Genomic DNA, 18,872 nt, shown 5'->3' on the forward strand with positions numbered 1-18,872 from the left:
CTCTGGGTGGCAAGCCAAAAAGTTCAGTAAGTACGATCAGGATTTGTTTCACTGGTACGTTTTTGATCCAAACTAAAATGCTATTGCGGGCTTACCCAAGAGTTATTGCACTGCAATACCGAAATTTACTGCAGACCAAAGGAACGCCGAAGGGCAAGCTGGCATGCAAGCACTCAGAGAATATTATTTTAGTGGAAGTATTTCCTCATCTAGAGGTGAGCAATGAGCAAACACATTCAGCATCTCCCCTGCCCCACTGCAGGAGAGATGGGAGAAGGATGCCTGACAAAAAGAAATGGAATAGGTAATTAAGAGTAAAGAGAATTACACCTTTGTAAGTTATAGTAGTTTAAAAGATATTAACAGTAGCAGGAAAGGACATTTATTTACTTTACACTTTCAATGCATTACTTTGGCAGAAACTGTTCTTCCTTTTTAGAGGGAAGAGAAAAAGTCCTTTACTGAAGCACCATTTCATCCCAGGAAAGAAGTGTTATTGTGCCCACTTAGGATGGCAACAGTGAGATGAACTAAAGCAAAAGCTGGCATGGCATTGCATTGCATTGCACTTGCCTAGCTTACATTTTAGAAAGGAATCTTTACCTACTCAGAAATGAGGCAAGATTTGTGAAGAATATAATTGACAGTTACCTAGATATGAATAACACCCTTAATAAAGTATAACCTGAATGAAGCAAAGGATAAAGGGGAAAAATCTCAAAGCTGGTTTTGAGGGGGAGAGTTGTTCTAGGTTTGGGGTTTTTTGTTGTTGTTATTGTTGTTTTGGTTGGTTGGTTGGCTGGTTTTTAGAATAAAAAGATCCAGCCTGATTTGGATCCCCAGCTGGGCTGGGTACCATAGCCCCAAGTAAAAATAATGCAGGGAGGTGACCAGAATGAGGGAGGTAAACAGACCTCAAGAAAAGGACATTTTCAGTGAAGAAGCTTACTTTTTCTTTACCCACTGAATATATTCCCTTGCTAATACGATATATGGCCCTGCATGTGCTTCTTTCAGAAATTATCTATCATCTCACCATATGGGTTGTACGGTATGAGACTGCTGTAACAGATTCTTGGGTTTGGTGTACAGGATGTAAATACAGTAAAAAGATATCCCCTGCACTGATACACAGGGCCGTGCTGCCCACAGAATTAGTACACGAAAGCCTTTTCTCAAGTTTTTCCTTTTCTTGAATAAGCAGGGGTTTTCAATGCTACAGCTAGTTATACCATGAGGAAGAAAGGAAGGAACCTCCTTTTCCTAATTTTTGTACGAAGAAGATACCACCTACCTCAAAAGCCAAAACATTCTGCTAGTGTCTGTTTATGTTTACTATATACATATAAATACAGCAGAGACCAGAAATGAGAAGAATTCAGATTTCCTCTGACGCATCAATATATGTTGCACAAGGATTACTCCATTTTCATTTGCTGACCAGTGCATTCTTTAAACTACAAGCTTACTGTATATTAATGTCATTAATGTTATGGGACAGGAAATTAGGAGTGTGGAGTTATTCTAACAGAATAAAATTCTATCAAATGTCTGTCTGTCTTCCACTGCTTCCACTAAAGACACCATTCGGGCAGCTGAGAAAGGTTACCACAATGACACTCTGGTTTACCATGAGTCTATTCTCTTCCATGCCCTCAAAGCTAATAGTTTCCCAGTACCTAATGAAATCACTGGATCACAATGGAAGCATCAAAACACATCAATTCATTATACATACACGTTACCGTCCTCTGTTCTGAGTCTCCTCTTACACTGTCAGTGAAAGCTAGCAGTACACTTAAGTGAGACTACGTTCTCCAAAGGACTAGCAATGGGGAAATAAAAGTAAGGAAACAAAGATGACAAAGATGTTGCTTAGCTTACGAAGAGAAATATGACACTGGTAAAGGCAGAATGGCGGCTGGAAGAAAATTATTAGGAAAACTCTGTGTACAGAAGATTAAAGATGGGAAGCTGGGGGGGGAAGTATGGTACAGGAGAGAATCACATGGAGATGTAACCAAACTGAAGGGAAAAAGAAGTGAGAGCACCGAGAACTGCTCACGCAGAACACAGCACTTTACAGAATCAGAAAATAGCTAAGTACGCAGTCCAAATAGACACCACCAACAAAAAGACTTTACTAGAGTCTTCACGAACCCATCCGGATGAGTTTTCACCCTCTTTCTTTCAGTTGTCGCTAGCTATGCCATAATGAAATCAGAAATGGAGGGTCTTAACACTGCTACTTAGGACTGTAACATCAAGTTCATTTCTACCTACAGTAACAGGTCCCCAAAAGGGGCAAATCCCCTCTTCAGTACAGAATTGCATGTAGACACCCTGCAAGGCATACAAGAAAATGTATATGCTAGATATAGGTATAAACCCTGTCTGTCTTGGGTGAGCAAACAACTTGCATAAACTGACAGCTGCCTTCAGGAACCTTTTCAGAGGCTGGCACATAATACTAGAAATGTAGTTCTGTCCTTTTGAATTTGAAAACATGCCACAACACTGAACATTTACTACCAAAAACCTCGGAGAATGCCAGTGACAACATTTTGATAACGACCTTTCACATAGCTTGAGTACTGCAGCTCAATCCATCTTACTGTATACCAAAGGACTTTTTTTCTCAAGATACAATGAAAATTACTACGGTGCAAATTGTATTAGTCCTGCAGACATGCACGTAAGTAGTCCCACTGACTTCAGTGGGGAAATCCATGTAAATAAGCACGTTAGGAATGGGCCAGGATATAGAAATATTTTCAGCCATCTCAGGGACTGAAAGGTAACATATATTCAATGCACCACAATACAATGAACCTTTGAACTAAAAATAGAAAGGAACCTTCTCTAACTAATTTCCTTGCATTGCAGCTACCCACTCATTTCCAAGTCTTCTGACTTTGTGGGCTTATTACCTCAAGAAGATTTAAACTTATATTTATGCTTGATGACATCCAATTACCCGACACAATCATCTGCGCCCTAGAACAAGAAAGCCCTTGACTAAACTTTTCAGTAGGATCTTTGTTATGTTGCTATTTGCACCACGATATTGCAGAAATCTTCCCAAATAAGGTAGAAGTTCCTAAAATGAGATTTCCAGCAGGGACTACCAAGAAGATCTTCCTGAACTGCACTTTTTCTTACTAAAGCCACCCAATTTTTATAGCCATTTTGTGTTTATTTAGAACTGTCATTAGACCATCCGATTTAAACAGTTCTTCTGTAAGACTCAAAACCACAGCACATCATTACTCCTAATTAAGTGTACTTAAGCTCAAATCCTTACTCTGAAAGACTCCCCTAATATATATTAAATGCTTTGATTTAACCAGCCTCTGAAGCTTTAGGATGGGAAAGGGGAAAAGGAAGTCAGCAGCCTCCGCACCGTCAGGAGCAGAAAGAACAAACACGGAGGATGAATGATCAGTCGCACTGGCAGTGTTTGATTTAGTTTCTTGCACTCGCCCAGCATTTCAAACAAGTGTAATGGTTTTCCTACTAGCATTTGGAATTCCCTGCGTATTTCCAAAAAGAAAACTCTTAACATTTGCCCAGCTTGTTTTCTGGGCAACAAAATGCTTTTTTTTTCCTCCCTGAAGGAATGTATATTGCAAATATTGCCCCAGGCAGTCTAAAATAACCTCCCAAAGCATTTAAAGAATCTTTATTTTCCTTAAATTATCACATTGTTTAATACTTCCTAATTGATTTTCTTAAACAACATCCTCCAAACGTCAGAGGGCTTTTATCTTGGTTTAGAATTGTTCAAAACTATTTACAGATTCTCTACATAAATAACACGTAATAAGTTATGTGGCTGTTGCCAGCAGTGTTAAGAACGATTAGAAAAGGTCTTTTAGCTTCAGCCTCAGATCTGTAGGTCATCCAGTGTCCTTCCTAATGGATAAATAGAGTAATTTATCATCATCAGTCACCATCAGCATTATTCTTTTTACTATCATATATTCATGAACATTATTCGATGCAGCTGAGTGGAGCGTAAAAGAAGTGTATGATTAAAGTAGAAAGGGACGGAGTTTGAGACAGTCGAGATTTCGTGACTACTGTATGGACTTGAAATACGACACAGGTCTTACAAGAGTTACAAAGAGAGTGTCAACAAATTACACCTACCTGCTGGCAGGACCCAGGCATTTGTAGCAGCAGATGAGTCTGCCTATGTCTTCCAGTGCAATGTTAAAGAAAGTATAACATGTGAACTACCTAAATGTTTTTCCATAGGTCAGGCACATTTCGAAGCTCTATTAGGTTAAAAAAAAAAAAGAAAGAAAAAGAGAGAGAGAGAAAAGAAACCTAACAACAACAATAACAACAGAACCTAAGATACTTCTCTAGGGATCACGTTACGTTCATCCTTATTACCACCAGGGGAAGAAAGTCTGTATTCACATTTGCGAGTCAGTAACACATGCATGTAATCTTTGAACGTCCTCAAGTTATTAAAAAATGCTAAGATGATAGCTTTCAAATTCTAGAATAACATCAAACAACATCTCAGTTTGCTTAAAGAGTTCCTCCCTCTTGTTAATAATCAAAACAGCTTGCCTGAGGCAATACCTTCAGTTGGAAGATACTGGAAGGAAATATAGAAAGTAGGTTTTAAAATAGCTGATACAATATGTATGTTCAAATATCTGAGGCTACTATGTAACCTACAGCGTGCCTGCAATTCACTTCAACACAGAAGAGCCAAAAAGATTGCCATGTTTCACAGGTTTTGATTTACTGCTTCAAGTAATCCCTTTAATCCACCTGCAAAGTGGAGGACTCTAAATGCTGAAAAGTCAGGTGCTGTGTTATGCTGCACAGGTTCCCACACGTTGTTTTCAAAGCAAGACACGGAGAACCTGCAAAAAGGCATGGGAACCATGAGGGCAGGGTACAAGGAGCAAGAGCGCACAGGCATGATTGCCTTGCCCTGTGTCCACTGACAGAGACCTCTGCAGGGTTGTGCTTCTGGCAGGTTCCCAGGGCAGAGGGTGGTGGATCAAGCACTGGAAAGTTCTCTGTGAAGTTCTCTGTGTTAGGAAACTGAGTTTCTGAAGAGAAGCTCATCACTTCTAAATTTGGAATGTACAGAGAAGCACACTTATGTGCTATACAGCCACTTTAAGAAACTCCTATGACTGCTCTCTCAACCTACCCAAGATCCTATATGTACACAGACTATTTACAAGATGTCATATAAAAGTATGCTTCTCAATTAACATGAAAAGCATTTCACCAAAAAAGAGATCCTACTTGCCCCTGCTCCATGGAGCTCAGACCAGAAGACTAGAAACACAATGAAGATGGAAGATGAGCTTCAGGCTTTTTGTGCTCATCACCGCAATCAGGTACGTGACTGAACTACATCCGAACAGCCACATGGCAAAGAGAAAGTGAATCACGGCCACGTGTAGTGTTTAAAAGATGACATGTCCCGTGCCTTCCCCTAGAACTTGAATCCTGAATGATATTCTAAACCACCACAGTTAACACATTTTCACATAAGCTTCTTGTGCTGCTGGTCATATATTCAACAGATACTGCAAGCCTGTAATACTTCTTTCTGGATCCAGCCAGGATATAGTATGGCATATATATAGTGTATGAAACAGAATTTAAAAGTTAAAGCTAAGATTTAGATGTTAACTCTTTGTGAAATATTCTGGGCATAATAATATAACCTTATTTCTCCACTTTTATTGGCTTTTTTACCTGATGTTTCTGACCTTATGTTGAACCTTGCAAACCAGAAGGTTTGATACATTGCCGCAATAAAACAAGTAAAAAGTTCCGCTAGGTTGGCAAGAAGGAAAAATACAAAGTCACTTTGGATTATGTACTAGAACAGAATTTCTTATTTCAGCCTGAAGCTAACTCTGAACACAACCAAGAGCAGGGGACATGGACTTGACTACCTAACTAAATCTTTCAAGTTACGGGAACTGTGGTACATATGCGATTAAGAGTTCAAGTTTCTCCCTGACCCATCAAGCTCAAAACGACCTGCGTGGGGCAGGGGAGAGCCCTTTTACCTTGATAAAACCCCATTAAGATGAATAGTGCTCTGGACAGACACAGCTATCCATCAACGTTTTTCCCACTGCAAGATCAGTCTATCTTTGGGAAAAAGAAGTAAAGCAATGAAGGACGACATAAGAATATAAACCATTTTGGCTTTAGTCACTGAAAAATAAAACACAGATTGTTCTCTTTTGTTCAGATGTACTTCTAGAATACGCCCTTTGTTTGGTGACCACAGAAACTGGTCCTGAGACAGAGAAAATTCAACTCCTTAAATCAAGGCACTGAAGCAAACAGTAGTCAGTTGTCCTTGTATGTATACTAAACATGTAATTTAAATGCTTACCAAATAATTTCCCTATTTAGTGCAACACGATACAGTCTGATTTCATTTTTACTTACCTGTTTCTAAGCAGAATAATGAAGTAGATTCTAAAATGACATACAGTAAAGAAAAAAAAATCTGGGCTTTTTTTTTTTCCTATTTTAAAATCCATTTTTAAAAGACCTTAAGTTGGAAGAGTGAGAGAGGCTCAGGAGAGAATGATTATAAATTTCAAAGGTCTGTCTTCTATACACACAAAGAACAGCAAGTAGCACCAGGTGGTGTAGATCATCTGGTTTTTTTGTAAACAGACTGAAGCCTCACAAAGGTAATACCTAGAGGAATTATCTTAGTTTTTCATCTGCAAAGACAGCAACATTCATCAACCAGCAAGTCATACAGGTACATTATATTTTTCAAATATGTTGGGTCCACTGACTAGCGAATGGTTGTGCCTTCTAAAAACGATCACTAAACATCATTGTCCAAGACCCCAGGACGGCTCTTAAAAGCTACGAGATGAAAAACACTATTTTTGTACTCTAAGAGGAACTGAGGGAGCCACATTCACTCCCGGCACAAGTGCTCAAGCGACAGAAGTCTAAGCACTTTGACAGAGCTTTCCAGAAATAAACAGAAATACAAGTAATTTACTTTTCTACAGATATATCATCTGAACATAAAACTGTAATTTTGGCAATAAATATGAGTCATAATTTAGTAAAGAGTTGAGAATAAATCTGGCTAATTTATCAAACCGATCGCCAAAACATCAATAGCACTCTTAATGGAAGTTGTTATTAGACACCTTGGCCCAGGGGAGACTTGGTTTAAAAATACCATCAGGGGAAGTGTTGGATATGAAGTTGTATCCTATTTATTTATAAGCTGATGGCTATGGATGCTTCAGTCAGTCGATGCAAGCTTTTATTTAAGTGGAGAGTCCCAGCATTAGCCTGCTATAATTTGAAATTACAGCTCAGGTCCCAAGCCTATAAATTTACCACAAATGCATCAACTTCAGTATGTATGTTCTCAGAGGCATCTGTAAAAACAGACTTTGAAATCAGGAATGAGATTTACACCTAGAAAATCTTGGTGTAATTCCTCGTTCCTTCTTGGACTTCCCACAGGTCCAACCCCTTCTCTACCATAAAACATTTGCTGCTCCTGCTACTTCAGGAAACCCTCTCAGTGCAGATGTGGCTTCTTGTTAAAAATAAACTACAGGTGTCACCTGTAGTGACACTACAGGTTTATACAAGCTCACCAAGCAAAATGCAATGTTAGACAAGAGGACCCAGACAGAGATGGCTTTCTTGAAGGCCCTAAGGCGGCTTCGTTTTCCCCACAGGCCAGCCCGTGACAGTGCTACGGGGTACAGAAAATCAGGGTGAACGTACGAACCCATTCGTTCTTCTCCCCATGCCCACCACAGCACCCACCACAGCTGCAGCTCTGTAACTGCAACCACAAAAAGCCAACAAAAAGCTTAAAACCCGTAATATCCCTCTGTTAAGATCACAGCCACATCATGTTGCTGCAGAAACCCAGAGTCAGACACGGCCTGTGGCCAAGCCCCGGCCAGGGCTGAGCTACGGTCGTGTGGATCTTGGCTGCTGCAAAGGTGCATGAGTGGCCTTGGTGTTCAGAGAGATCCACCAACCGCGGCCTCACTCTGTACGGAGCTCGCTGCGGGATTTAGGCCTGCATCCTTATTATTAGCATTTAAAGCCATAGAAAGACTTGCCATCCCTTAACAGCAACATTTTGTATGCAACACTGTTATATACCACGTGACATCCCTAGCACCTAAGAGAATAGGCAAACAAAGTTGATTCAATAGCAACTTTAACCAAGAAAACCAAACTTGGTCTGAAAAAACCTGATGCAAATATACGGGACTTCGAATTTACACTTCGTGCAGCCAGGCACAGCAGATAGGCCAGTGGATCCCCATGCACCACCAAGGGAGGCTGAGAACGACAGAGCACTTGGGTAATAATATTTTATATTTAGGATAACTTCCTAATATTTAGCATGTTTTAAATTGAGAACCTACTGCTGTTCCTCACTATGACCTAAAAGAACAGTCAAACTGGTAATTTTTGGCATACAATATTAAGCCTGCTTTGAAAAGATTTCCACCTCCAACAACATAAAGCAATTCTGGCAATTCAACGTGTCTGAAATGAATAGAAAGAAATAAAGATTGGTTAAGTTCAAGTACTTTTCATTGTACCTAAAAGCAGTATCCCCCTAAAGCAAAAGAATGTCCCCGAAATTTAAGAGCTCTGAGGCTATTTAAAATGATCTTGACTTTTCTGTAAATTCTACTATTTGCATGAAATGTAAGTACTGATGGAAGTTACCCATCTTTTTCAGATAATGAAACTTATGCAATTAATTTATTCAAGAAGGCTCCTCAAACTCAAACGTATTATTTTACCAGTACTACATGAGAATGTGCGATAATGCATACACTTCTCAGCAAAAAGCATACATCTTTAAATTTATTTAAATGAGTGTGTCCCCTGATATTGGAAGGACTACCCAGAAGCTTAACGTGCAGCCTGGGTGCGCATGCAGGACTGGGTACTCGGATACGGGCTTTCTAAAAACCTAACTGCGCACAGCTGCTGTCACTGTTGGCATTTTTCACCCACTGTTAGCGTATCGGAGGAAAATTAAGCTCTGTAGATACACAAAACAGAGAAAGAAAATGTGAAACGCGCCTCCCCATGTCCTGGAAGCCCCGTTCAGCACGCCGGAGTTCCAAATAGGAGCGGCGAGTCCCGCTAAGGTGCGAAAAAAACCCCCAAAACAACCTTCAATCTCGGAATACCGTTGAAGTTAGCACATTTTTAGGTGTTTGCAGGCGAGGGCGAGCAGCGCCGCGGGGGCCTCACCCGCCGGGCGGCGAGGGCAGGTGCGCGGCTCCGGCTGCGGCTCCGGCCCCGGCTCGGCCCGGCACCGCCGCCCCTGCGGGTCCCCCCCCCGGGGACTTTCGGTGGGAAGGCGCACAGCCCCATCCCTCCTGATGCGTCAGCGCTATCGCCCCGGAGCAGCAGATACGGCGGTCTGGTAATGAAAACTTCGATTTTGTGATGGTGACAGCCAAGTTCCGCTGCTCCCCCGGCACCCATCCTTCACGCGCGGAAGCCGCCCCAGACTCGCCCGTTTCGACAGCGAACCGGTACCGAGAGACCGAGAGACAGACGCCGGCACCCCGGCCGGCCTCACCCCCGCCAGCCCGCGGGGAGGCACCCGTCGGGCCGAGGGACGTGACCGCCGCCCGGGCGCCGCCAAAACCCCTCCGGGAAACCTCCCCGGCCCCGCGGGGCCGCTCCCGCCCCCGCCCGAGCCGCGGAGCGGGCGCCGATGCGGAGCGCGGCCCCGCGCCGCGCCGGGCAGCTCCGCCGCGGGCACAGGGCGCCCTCCGCGCCCCGCTCCCGGCCGCGGCGCCCCGGGCGCCCCGCACCGCCGCCGGCACCCCCGGCCCGCTGCCACCGCTGCTCCCCCGGTCCCCGCAGCCGGCGGCCCCGTCTCGGCGCCGCTGGTGCCTGCCGGCAGGGCGGGATCCCCCCCCCGCCCCTGCGTCTCCCCCCGGCGGCGCAACTCGCGGGGAAGCGGAGCGCAAACTCCTGCGGGACCCGCTGCCGCCGGGGGCCGGGGCTGACCGGCACCCCAGCCCCCGAGGCGGGGCCGGACGAGGCTGGGGCCCCTCCGGGCGGCCCCACCGCTCCCCCCCTCATCCCCCGAGACGGCTCCGCCGGGCTCCCGCTTCCCCCGGCCGAGCCGCCCCGAGGGCGCCCGCTGCCCCCGGACTTTTACCCCCGCTCCGCACAACTTCGCCGGGACGGCGGCCGCCCCCCTCCCCCGGCCCCTCCATCCCCCGGCCCCTCGGCGCTTCCCGCCGCGGGTCCCACCTGGTCGGGCTGCGGCGGCGGCGGGTTCCCCCTGCCGCCCGGGTGCGCCGGCTGCTCCTTCATGGCTGTCATCGCAGGGGGCTCGGCTCGGCTCGGCTCGCCGCCTCTCACTGCCGCTGCGGCCCCGGGCACCCCTCCCTCGGCGCCAGCCGCATGACACCAGCCTCCCCTGGAAGTGGCGCGGCGGAGGAGGAGGAGGAGGAGGAGAAAGGGGAGGACGGGCGGGGGGCGCGGAGCCGCCGCCGCCGCGGCAGCGCCGCTACCGCAGTGCCCCGCCGCGCCGGTGCTCAGGGGGCGCCGGGCCCCGCGGTGCCCGCCGCCGCCGCCGCCGTGCCCCGCGCCGGGGGACGGCCGCGCATCACCGCCGGACGCCGGCCGCGGAGCGCCCCGCGGCGGGCACGCTCTGCCCGCCCCGCTCCCCTCCGCTCCCCTCCGCTCCGCCCGCCGTGGGCCGGCCCGCCTCGGCCCGCCGCCGCCAGCAGGTGTCACAGCGGTTCCCGCCGGCCCGGGAGAGACCATCCGCGCCCCGGCCACGGGGGCGTCGCTGCCGGCTGCGGCGGGGCCGCTCTGCCCGCCCCCGCTGCCGCTACCCGCCCCGCAGGGACCGGCCCCGGCCCGGCGGGGGCTTCCCCCGAGCCCCCCGGCTGCTGCTGCCCCGCCGCCGGGAGAGAGAAACCACGGGGTGGGGGGAGAAGCACAGTTGTGCTGTTTGCTTTTATGTAATGCCTCTTGCCCCCAGGGGCAGGGTAGCCTGCCCTGCTCTGGGCTGCTCTGGCGTTTCAGCAGCGAGTGACCCACCAGCCAAAGGTGGGTCTCCCGAGCTGTACGGGAGCGTCCCCTAGGCTGAGGAGCTCAGCACGGGGCATCACAACACTTGTTTTCACGAAGGCCCTCGCCTTAGGAAGCCCATGGCTGTAAAAGGGGCCTCAAGTACCCGTTTTAGCTGCACTCGGCATAGGAGGCCCTTAGATGGAGCTAGGAAAAAGGAGAACTTCAGGGAAGACCTTAGGGACACCATTTGCTATGTGTCCTAAAGCCGTATCATCAGTTGCTGACAAGGGTTTTTTTATAAAGACCAATAAAGGAGACCACCTGAAATTTGTTTCTAACCAGCAAGAAGGAACAGTCGAAAATGCAGAAGGTAGGTGGTTACTCAAGGGACGGTGAACATGAGCCTTCGTAAGGAGGAAGAACCTCAAACACAAGCAAGCGAAATATTTAGGCTTGGGTTGGGCTGTATGTTAATTCGGATCAGTTTCATGACCCAGCTTTCCATAGGCTCGCAGAATGCAGGATTGTCACTGTGGAGGAGAAGGTGCACCGGGATGGGAATGTATGGCTGACAGGAGCAGCCCCAGGGCTCCCTTAGCCAGCCTGGGTCTCAAGAGACTGCAGGGTAGAAGGAAAGCTGTCAGCACATACTGAGAGAAGTGTTTGATCTTTTTAATATTTTTTGCATCAAACCCCACAAGAAAGATCAGTTCTGACCAGACGGTGAGCGTAATTAATAGCAGTGACAAAGATCTAAGATTTCAGCCTACAGTGGGAACAGGTTAGAAGGGAACAGGAAGATGACAAGGGACTGAGGAATTACAGACCAGCCAGCCACAGAATACAGAGTATTGAGTATTTCCATCTTCCTGTGTCACCCATCGCTGTGTTGACTCCACCAATCAACAGACACAATTTCTCTTGAAGTCCCAATAAAAGTTATAGAAAAAATAATCAAATGAACTTTGCAAGCACCTAGACGAAAACTAGATGACGACTAATAGCTACCATTAATTTGTCAAGAGCAGATCATGTCAAACAAATCCAATTTTCTTTCTTTAATAGGGTAACAGGTGTGTGGATAGGAGAGCAATAAATGTCATCTATCTTGATTCAGAAGGGCTTCCAGCACTCTCTTCCAGGACAGTTTCGTGAGGCAGAGAGAAACACAATCTGAATAAAACTGAAACAAGTATCTACAAAACTGTCTCCACTGCACCATTTCCAGGGGCTCCCAGGCACAGCGCAAGGCTGCAGCGCGGTCGTCCCTCGGTGGTCCGCCCTGCTGGGGTTTGCCCATGTTTCCATCAGCAACACGATGCTCATCAGATTCACAAACAGCGTGAAGCTGGGGAGGATGCCAAGAATGCTGGAGGACACCATCGGAGTTAAATGTGATCTTGACAGACCTAAAGACTTGTGAGCAGTTCAGTAAGGATGTGTGTGAGGGACTGTGTGAGGGATGGAGAACAACAGGTTAGATGACATTTTCAAATGAGGAACAGGACATCACAGAGGATCTCAAAACTACATGTAAGGCAGCGTCCTGCTACGCTGAACCGGACAAATAGTGCGCTGTGACAGACAAGCGGGGCTACAGCTGTCACAACATATGGAGAAATGCTGCCCTTGTCAGTAGTGGCAGGGCATCCATTGAATACAGGGGCCAAGGTCAGGGAATGCACAGCCACAGACATGTAACAAGGAGAATCGGAGGTCTGGCAAGCGTGCACTCTGAAGAAGAACTAAAAATCGCTGGGATCAATTAGTCTAAAGGAGAGAAAACTGGAGACAGATATGGAAACAATGTTCAGATGCTTAAAACGTGCTACAAAAGAATGAAAGTAATCTCTTGTGTACATGGTGGATCAGATAAACAGCAATAGGTTTAAAAAGCAGGAAGAAAGATTCAGGTTAAACATTAGGGAAAAAAAAAAAAACTTATTTCCAAAGGTTGGGGGAGGGCAAAGCCATGGACTGGGTTGCCTTAGGAGGTTTGGGGGCCTCCAGCCCTGGAAGCCAGATAAATGTCTGTCTGGAGTGATACGAGTGTAGTTGGTGCTGCCTAGGGTAGGAGAATTGTCTAAATTAACTGACTCAATCTCTTTTTGTTGCTGACTTTATGATTCCTTTCCAGCATGACACCAAGCACCACCCGCAGCCCCCTGCCTGAGAACCAGCTGCAAGAGCCTGCGATGAGGACTTGCATTGCTCACCCTGGGTGTCAGTCTGCACAGTTGCTTTCTCTCAGCTCAGGAATCAGCCGTTCCTGCGCTTCTCTTCACACCATCTCTGCCCTTACCTCTCCAATTCATATGCCTATTTTCTCGCCTATAATTCATTATTTCCCTAACTTCTGTACCCTTCCTGCCGTGAGCCCTGTCCCTTTACCATCTTGCCTTCTGCCGCTGTTTCTTTTCATGTAATGATCGTGCTGCACAAAGAAAAAGCAAAAAGGGCAACCAAGATGGCATCTTTTGTACGCCAATACCTATAGCTTTGCTTTACTTCCGCAGAGCAGCCTTTACTGCTAGTCCTTCGTGTTGGCTGCATCCTGTAAGACTCGGGATCTTATTTTTTTTCTGAGCAATGGATAACATGGGGAGACTTAGATTTTGCCTGTGGCCTCTAGGTGCTACAGTAATACAAATAATAAGTCTTAGAAGCAGACATGTTCTGATTCATGCTGTTTATGACACAGGTCTATTGCAACTCGACTAATTACTGAGCCCCCATCAGAGCTGAAGAATTCTAGTGATTTAGGGTTTGAATGGGCATGTTTCAATAGAGATTACTTTCAGCTTGTTTTTGATGAGATCAATTGTGATGGAGTTGCACTATTAATCAAGAAGGAAAAAGACATTAGCAGCCCGTTTAGCTGAAGCTTCGTTATTTGTTCACAATGTATTCCCTGTGAGGCTTCATCACTATAATGGATTGAGATATGGAGCGTAAGTTTCATAAAGGTCATGCATGCTGGTTGTTGGGTATTCATAAATCAATTAGAATTATTGGAAACATATTTTGGGGATAGGAGCTTGGGGATTGGCTCTATACACACTGAGTCTTATCTGAAGCTTCTTAAAATCAATACCAAAACTCTTATTAATAGCACTCAATCATCCCTTTTATCATTATTTTTGAATGCTGGTTTGTTGGTTCATAGTACTGATGCTTTGGGGATATTAAATTAATTCACCAGTTTTCACTACTGCCCACACGAGCTTTTATGTGGGTCTTTTTTAGTAAATTACTGTTCAAAAGTCATTTGACTTAGTTGTTTAAAAGAACAGTTGGTTTACAGCCATTAATAGGACACATCTTTGAAGCTGGAGCCTGGTACTAAAACTGATGCCATATGGATAAAAGCAATTAAGATGTACAGTATTTACGGTAGTTTCTTGTGCCATTTTTACCAAAACACCTCATAGTATTCAGCAGGGAAAGCACTTAAGGCTTGGGTGAAGTAGCTGCAGAAAGAAATGGAATTATGTTCTTGATCAGTTCTTCAGAGTCATTACATTAATTCATCTATCTGTCAACTGAAATGCTATGTTACAGACTCCTTGTAATTTCCTCCATCTTCCTCATCACACACAAGGTCTGGGTGCATGAGACAAGACAACATGATGGTTTTATCTTCCACATAAACTGAGTACCAACTCCGTCAGAGTACTATTCGATCATTACAGCTTGTTTCGCATGATGACTTAATAACATATATGTTTTGTTGACATAGGAGACTAATATGTAGTGCCAAGTTTGGACAGGCAGCAAGTAAGCCAGAAAACCCTTAGGGGAGTTAAAGGGCTGGACGTATGTGCAAAAAGAATATAGTGGAGGATGCCACAAGTGAGGGGAATTGTCCCTTTTCTCTCTGAAGAAACCCTGGGGGTTTACTACTCTTCTGGCCAGCTACCACTTCAGGCTAGAGCAGTTACTGAGAGCACCCCTAGGCACAAAATGTTGCACATGTGCCACGTGTTAATCACCCCAGTTAATCACCCCAGTTAACCACCCCCGTGCCCCTGGGAGGTGGGCTGGGAGGTGCAGTGTCTGAGCTGAAGTAAAGATATAAAACCTCGCTTTCAATAAAGTCCCGGTTATCAAGTGATTTAACTGCCTTGTGTCACGCAGATGCTGCCGCTGTACAGATCACCACGAAGAGGCACAGTCGTTACTAGCACAGTGAAGTTCTTGTCCCTTCCTTTGGGAGTGAGTTTTATGTTTGGTAAGTCTGCTGCTGCTCCAGCAGTGGAGTTTCAAAGAACAGAACTTGAACGGGTGGAACAGGTGGGTTTGTTTTCTGTATATTTTATATGGCCCTCATCACTGTGTAATTAATAACTGTACAGACCAGTGAAGATGTAAATACTAGTTGATTGCTAATTATAAGCATTCTCATAAAAACAAGAAGCCCATTACACCTTTTACATCTGGTTGACCCGCTCCTACAAACAGTGTCTGGTTTTTCGCCATGAAGTCAACTGACTGAGATCAAAAGATTCTAGCCTAGAACTTCACGTTTGTATCTCTCTTAATAGCAGTGTTACCGCTCAGGCTCTTATAACCTGAGGAAAAAAGTCTCCTGTCATATCACCCACAGCCTCTATGCAGCCCAACACCAAAGAATTTATGAAAGCTTGTAAGGTCATGGCCTGAGAACTTGTCGGTGGCTTTTTAAAATCAGGTCTTATGAATATACTCTGATTATGGATTTCTAATTCCTTTTAAAGCTCTAGCAACTGGGCTAAAAAAATCCTTGAAATTATAAATCAAACTAATGTGAATTTAAAAATCAAACTAATGTGACCAAAAACCAAGCAAAGTTCAGATGATTGTTCTTCACTGGTGTTTTAAGTGGATCTGTGGCTTGCAAAAACTAAAAATACTTGTCCCAAGGAGAACCACCCTGAGTCACACAAACCTGAAAAACAGACAGAATGTGGTTTTGTACAGAGTGCTTTTTAAATTATGGTTTTAAATGACAGAATATTTGAACTTTGCTTCTTAAGAAATTCTTTCATAGAGGGAAAATTCCAGGCACCTTCTGCATTGAGAAACACATTATATTCTAATACCTGCTTCAGTGAAAGGCTATTTTCTTTGTGAATAAATTGTACTCATGTTTCTCTCTCCTTGTCTTGTTTTAGAAAAACAATCAATGCAAACACTGAGTTAATACAAATAAATGCAAATATATTCCAGCAAGAAAGTTACAGGACTTATTAAAATACACGTGCAAATATTTCACCAAAAGTATCCAGAACAGGACCGCGTTTCTAAAAATACCTCTCGTTAACCAATAAAACGCACGGCCAGCATTCAAAAGCGTTTGAAGGAATAGTTCGTAACAGAAGAACACAGGAGCTCTGATTTCAGATCTATGGCACCCCCTCCTGATTACCTAACAACGTGTGGAGTCATAAATCACAACAGTTTCCGAGAGAAACAGAGATATACAAACACGTGCGTCCGATACCACAGCCTGAAGCTGGGACCGGGGTGGCTACTGCAGTGGCCGGGTGCCACTGTAGATGTCCTGAGGTATCCAAACCACCTGCGCTGACCTGGCAGAGGGTCCTGCAGGACCTTCCTCCCCCACCTCTTTGTGAGCAGTAGCCAGGAGCCAGGTGTGCTTTCATACGATGTCTTTATGGCTACGGGGAGGAATTTCACACATTCAGAGGAAAGCTTTTCAGTTGCTGCAATTCTGACCAGCTTGATTATATTTATAAAATATTTCTTCTTACCAATGTTGCAGGGAGAAAATCTGCAAAACTTAACTACGAAGTGGAAAACAAAGCAATAAGTTTATTCTGACAATAGTATTTGTTCAAAGTTCAAAGGGAGGGCATGCCCTACTCCAGAAATCTCTATACAAATGTATTAGTAGATTTTAAGTCCTAATGGCAGCTAGCTCACAGCAAAAGATCCTGATTTGTATTTCACAAGCAGTTCACTAATATGAAACAGCACCACTCGTGCTCGTCACTAAAACTATTTTTACTCAAGAAAGCAGTTATAAAAGTTACGGATTAGGCGGGGAATAGGCAAAACTAGATCTTAGATTTTGAAACATGTATTTCCCCTTCCCTAGCCATTGCACCGTATCTCTAACCTGGCAAAAGTTACTCTAGGAACCCCTCACCCATGAAGATCTGTTATAGCAGAGTTTGCATACAATAGCTTTCAGCTTACTTTTTAATTCTTAAGAAGACACACCTGAAATTGAGGAGGAAAATAGTACAATTTGTATTGAGGATGGACCTGCATAGCAAACGAATTTTAAGGTTCAGATCTTTAAAATTCTCTTAATGCGTATTTGTAGTAAAATATATGAATCCAGACATATAAATGTATTGTAATCATATATTGACAAATCTGTCAACTTTTTACAGATTAAATCACGTTAAATTTGGTCAACAGATGACTGGCCCGGGAACTCAGAAGTCTCATATTGACATAGGTATAAATCAGAACTGTGTCTAGAAAAAGCAAAAAGATTACTAGTGTAACCTCATGGTTAAAACCACAAGTGGCAAGACTGATTTTTTTTCTCCTTAGTGGTTGCCATACAGCTATTTTTTGACGAACTTCATACGGCATGCATGTACAGTAACATTAAATGGTTCATTGAGGATCTCCTATCAATGGTAAATAATTGATAAAGCATTCAGCCTAATATTCAAACCCATTTTATGACCTAGACCACAGTTTACAAAAATGAAATTGGCACATTCAGGAATCTAAGATCTACTTGCTACTCTGGAAGACTTGTCAGATTCACAGATATTTAACCATGAGGCATGCAACTAGGAAGTAAGTGGGATATTAAAAAGTGCCTCAATAGATTAGGCACATCTTTATTACTAAAAATTGCCCATATTGAATGCTTAATTTAATTGAGTAATTTTGAAAATGTTGCCCTTATACATTACATAAATCAATAGGAAGCCCAAATTTCATTTGCTAATTTGGGGGGTGGGGAGGAGGAAGAGTAGGATGAAAAAGAAAAAGAGAGAGAATGAAGGGAGTTAAAAATCAGAATAGAATTGTAATAAAATGCCATAACCTACAATAAAATTAAATTTGGGGAAAAACCTAAGTGAAATGTTTTAATAGCATTGAAGTATTTTCTTGCTGCTGAAGCAAAATGATACATTTTCCCTACTATGTTATCTAATTTAGTTTCATTATTTGTATTACATGGAAGTAATATTATGTTAATTTTACTACATTGCAAAAATCAAAATTAATTTAAGCCAGAAAGTTAAAGAAAATGTTTTAATACCAATACAAATTATTCTCTGCCTCTTTTCTAAAATTTTGTAAAAATCTGTATAATCCCCCAGACCCTCTTGATCAGACTTCATTCTTGCAGGATGATTGTCCTGTGAAACATTTTCCATCCAGCTCTAATTAACTCTACAACTAAACCAACAAGCCGTATGATGCTAGCAATGATTAAAACCCAATTTTCTATTAGGATTTTTATTTTGCTTTGAAATAGACATATGACTGTGCACTTTATGCTGAAAATTATAAAAATCATCTAACACTGGACAGTTTGGCTTTAAAAACGGTAACTCTGTTGGCCATCATAATTCTAGGATGCCTTAAAACATTGCAGGGAAAAAGTGGAGAACAGTGGTGCCTGTTCTCTATTCAATACTCTTAATTCTGATTAGCAGTCAGTGGATAAGAGTAGGTCTTAGCATCCCAAAAGACTTATTCCTACATCAAAGGGAAGGAGAAGAGATTTTGTGTAAAATTATACCACTGAGCTTTTTTCCATG

General features: G+C 44.1%; 1 protein-coding gene across 2 annotated transcripts in view; it reads right to left on the bottom strand.

Moving 5' to 3' along the window:
* DPP10 (dipeptidyl peptidase like 10) overlaps positions 1-18,872 on the bottom strand; it is a 564,677-nt gene that overhangs the window by 285,611 nt on the left and 260,194 nt on the right. The window contains exon 1 of one of the 2 annotated variants that reach the window (XM_052792374.1): positions 10,303-10,730. The exons of the other annotated variant lie outside the window; for it this stretch is intronic. Within the exon in view, the coding sequence (XP_052648334.1) occupies positions 10,303-10,374 (72 nt within the window). The 5' untranslated portion in view covers positions 10,375-10,730. Of the gene's footprint in view, positions 1-10,302; positions 10,731-18,872 lie in introns of those variants that run through there. 2 annotated transcript variants of the gene reach the window in all.

Source organism: Harpia harpyja, chromosome 7 (genome assembly GCF_026419915.1).
Source record: "Harpia harpyja isolate bHarHar1 chromosome 7, bHarHar1 primary haplotype, whole genome shotgun sequence".
Lineage (NCBI taxonomy): Eukaryota > Metazoa > Chordata > Aves > Accipitriformes > Accipitridae > Harpia > Harpia harpyja.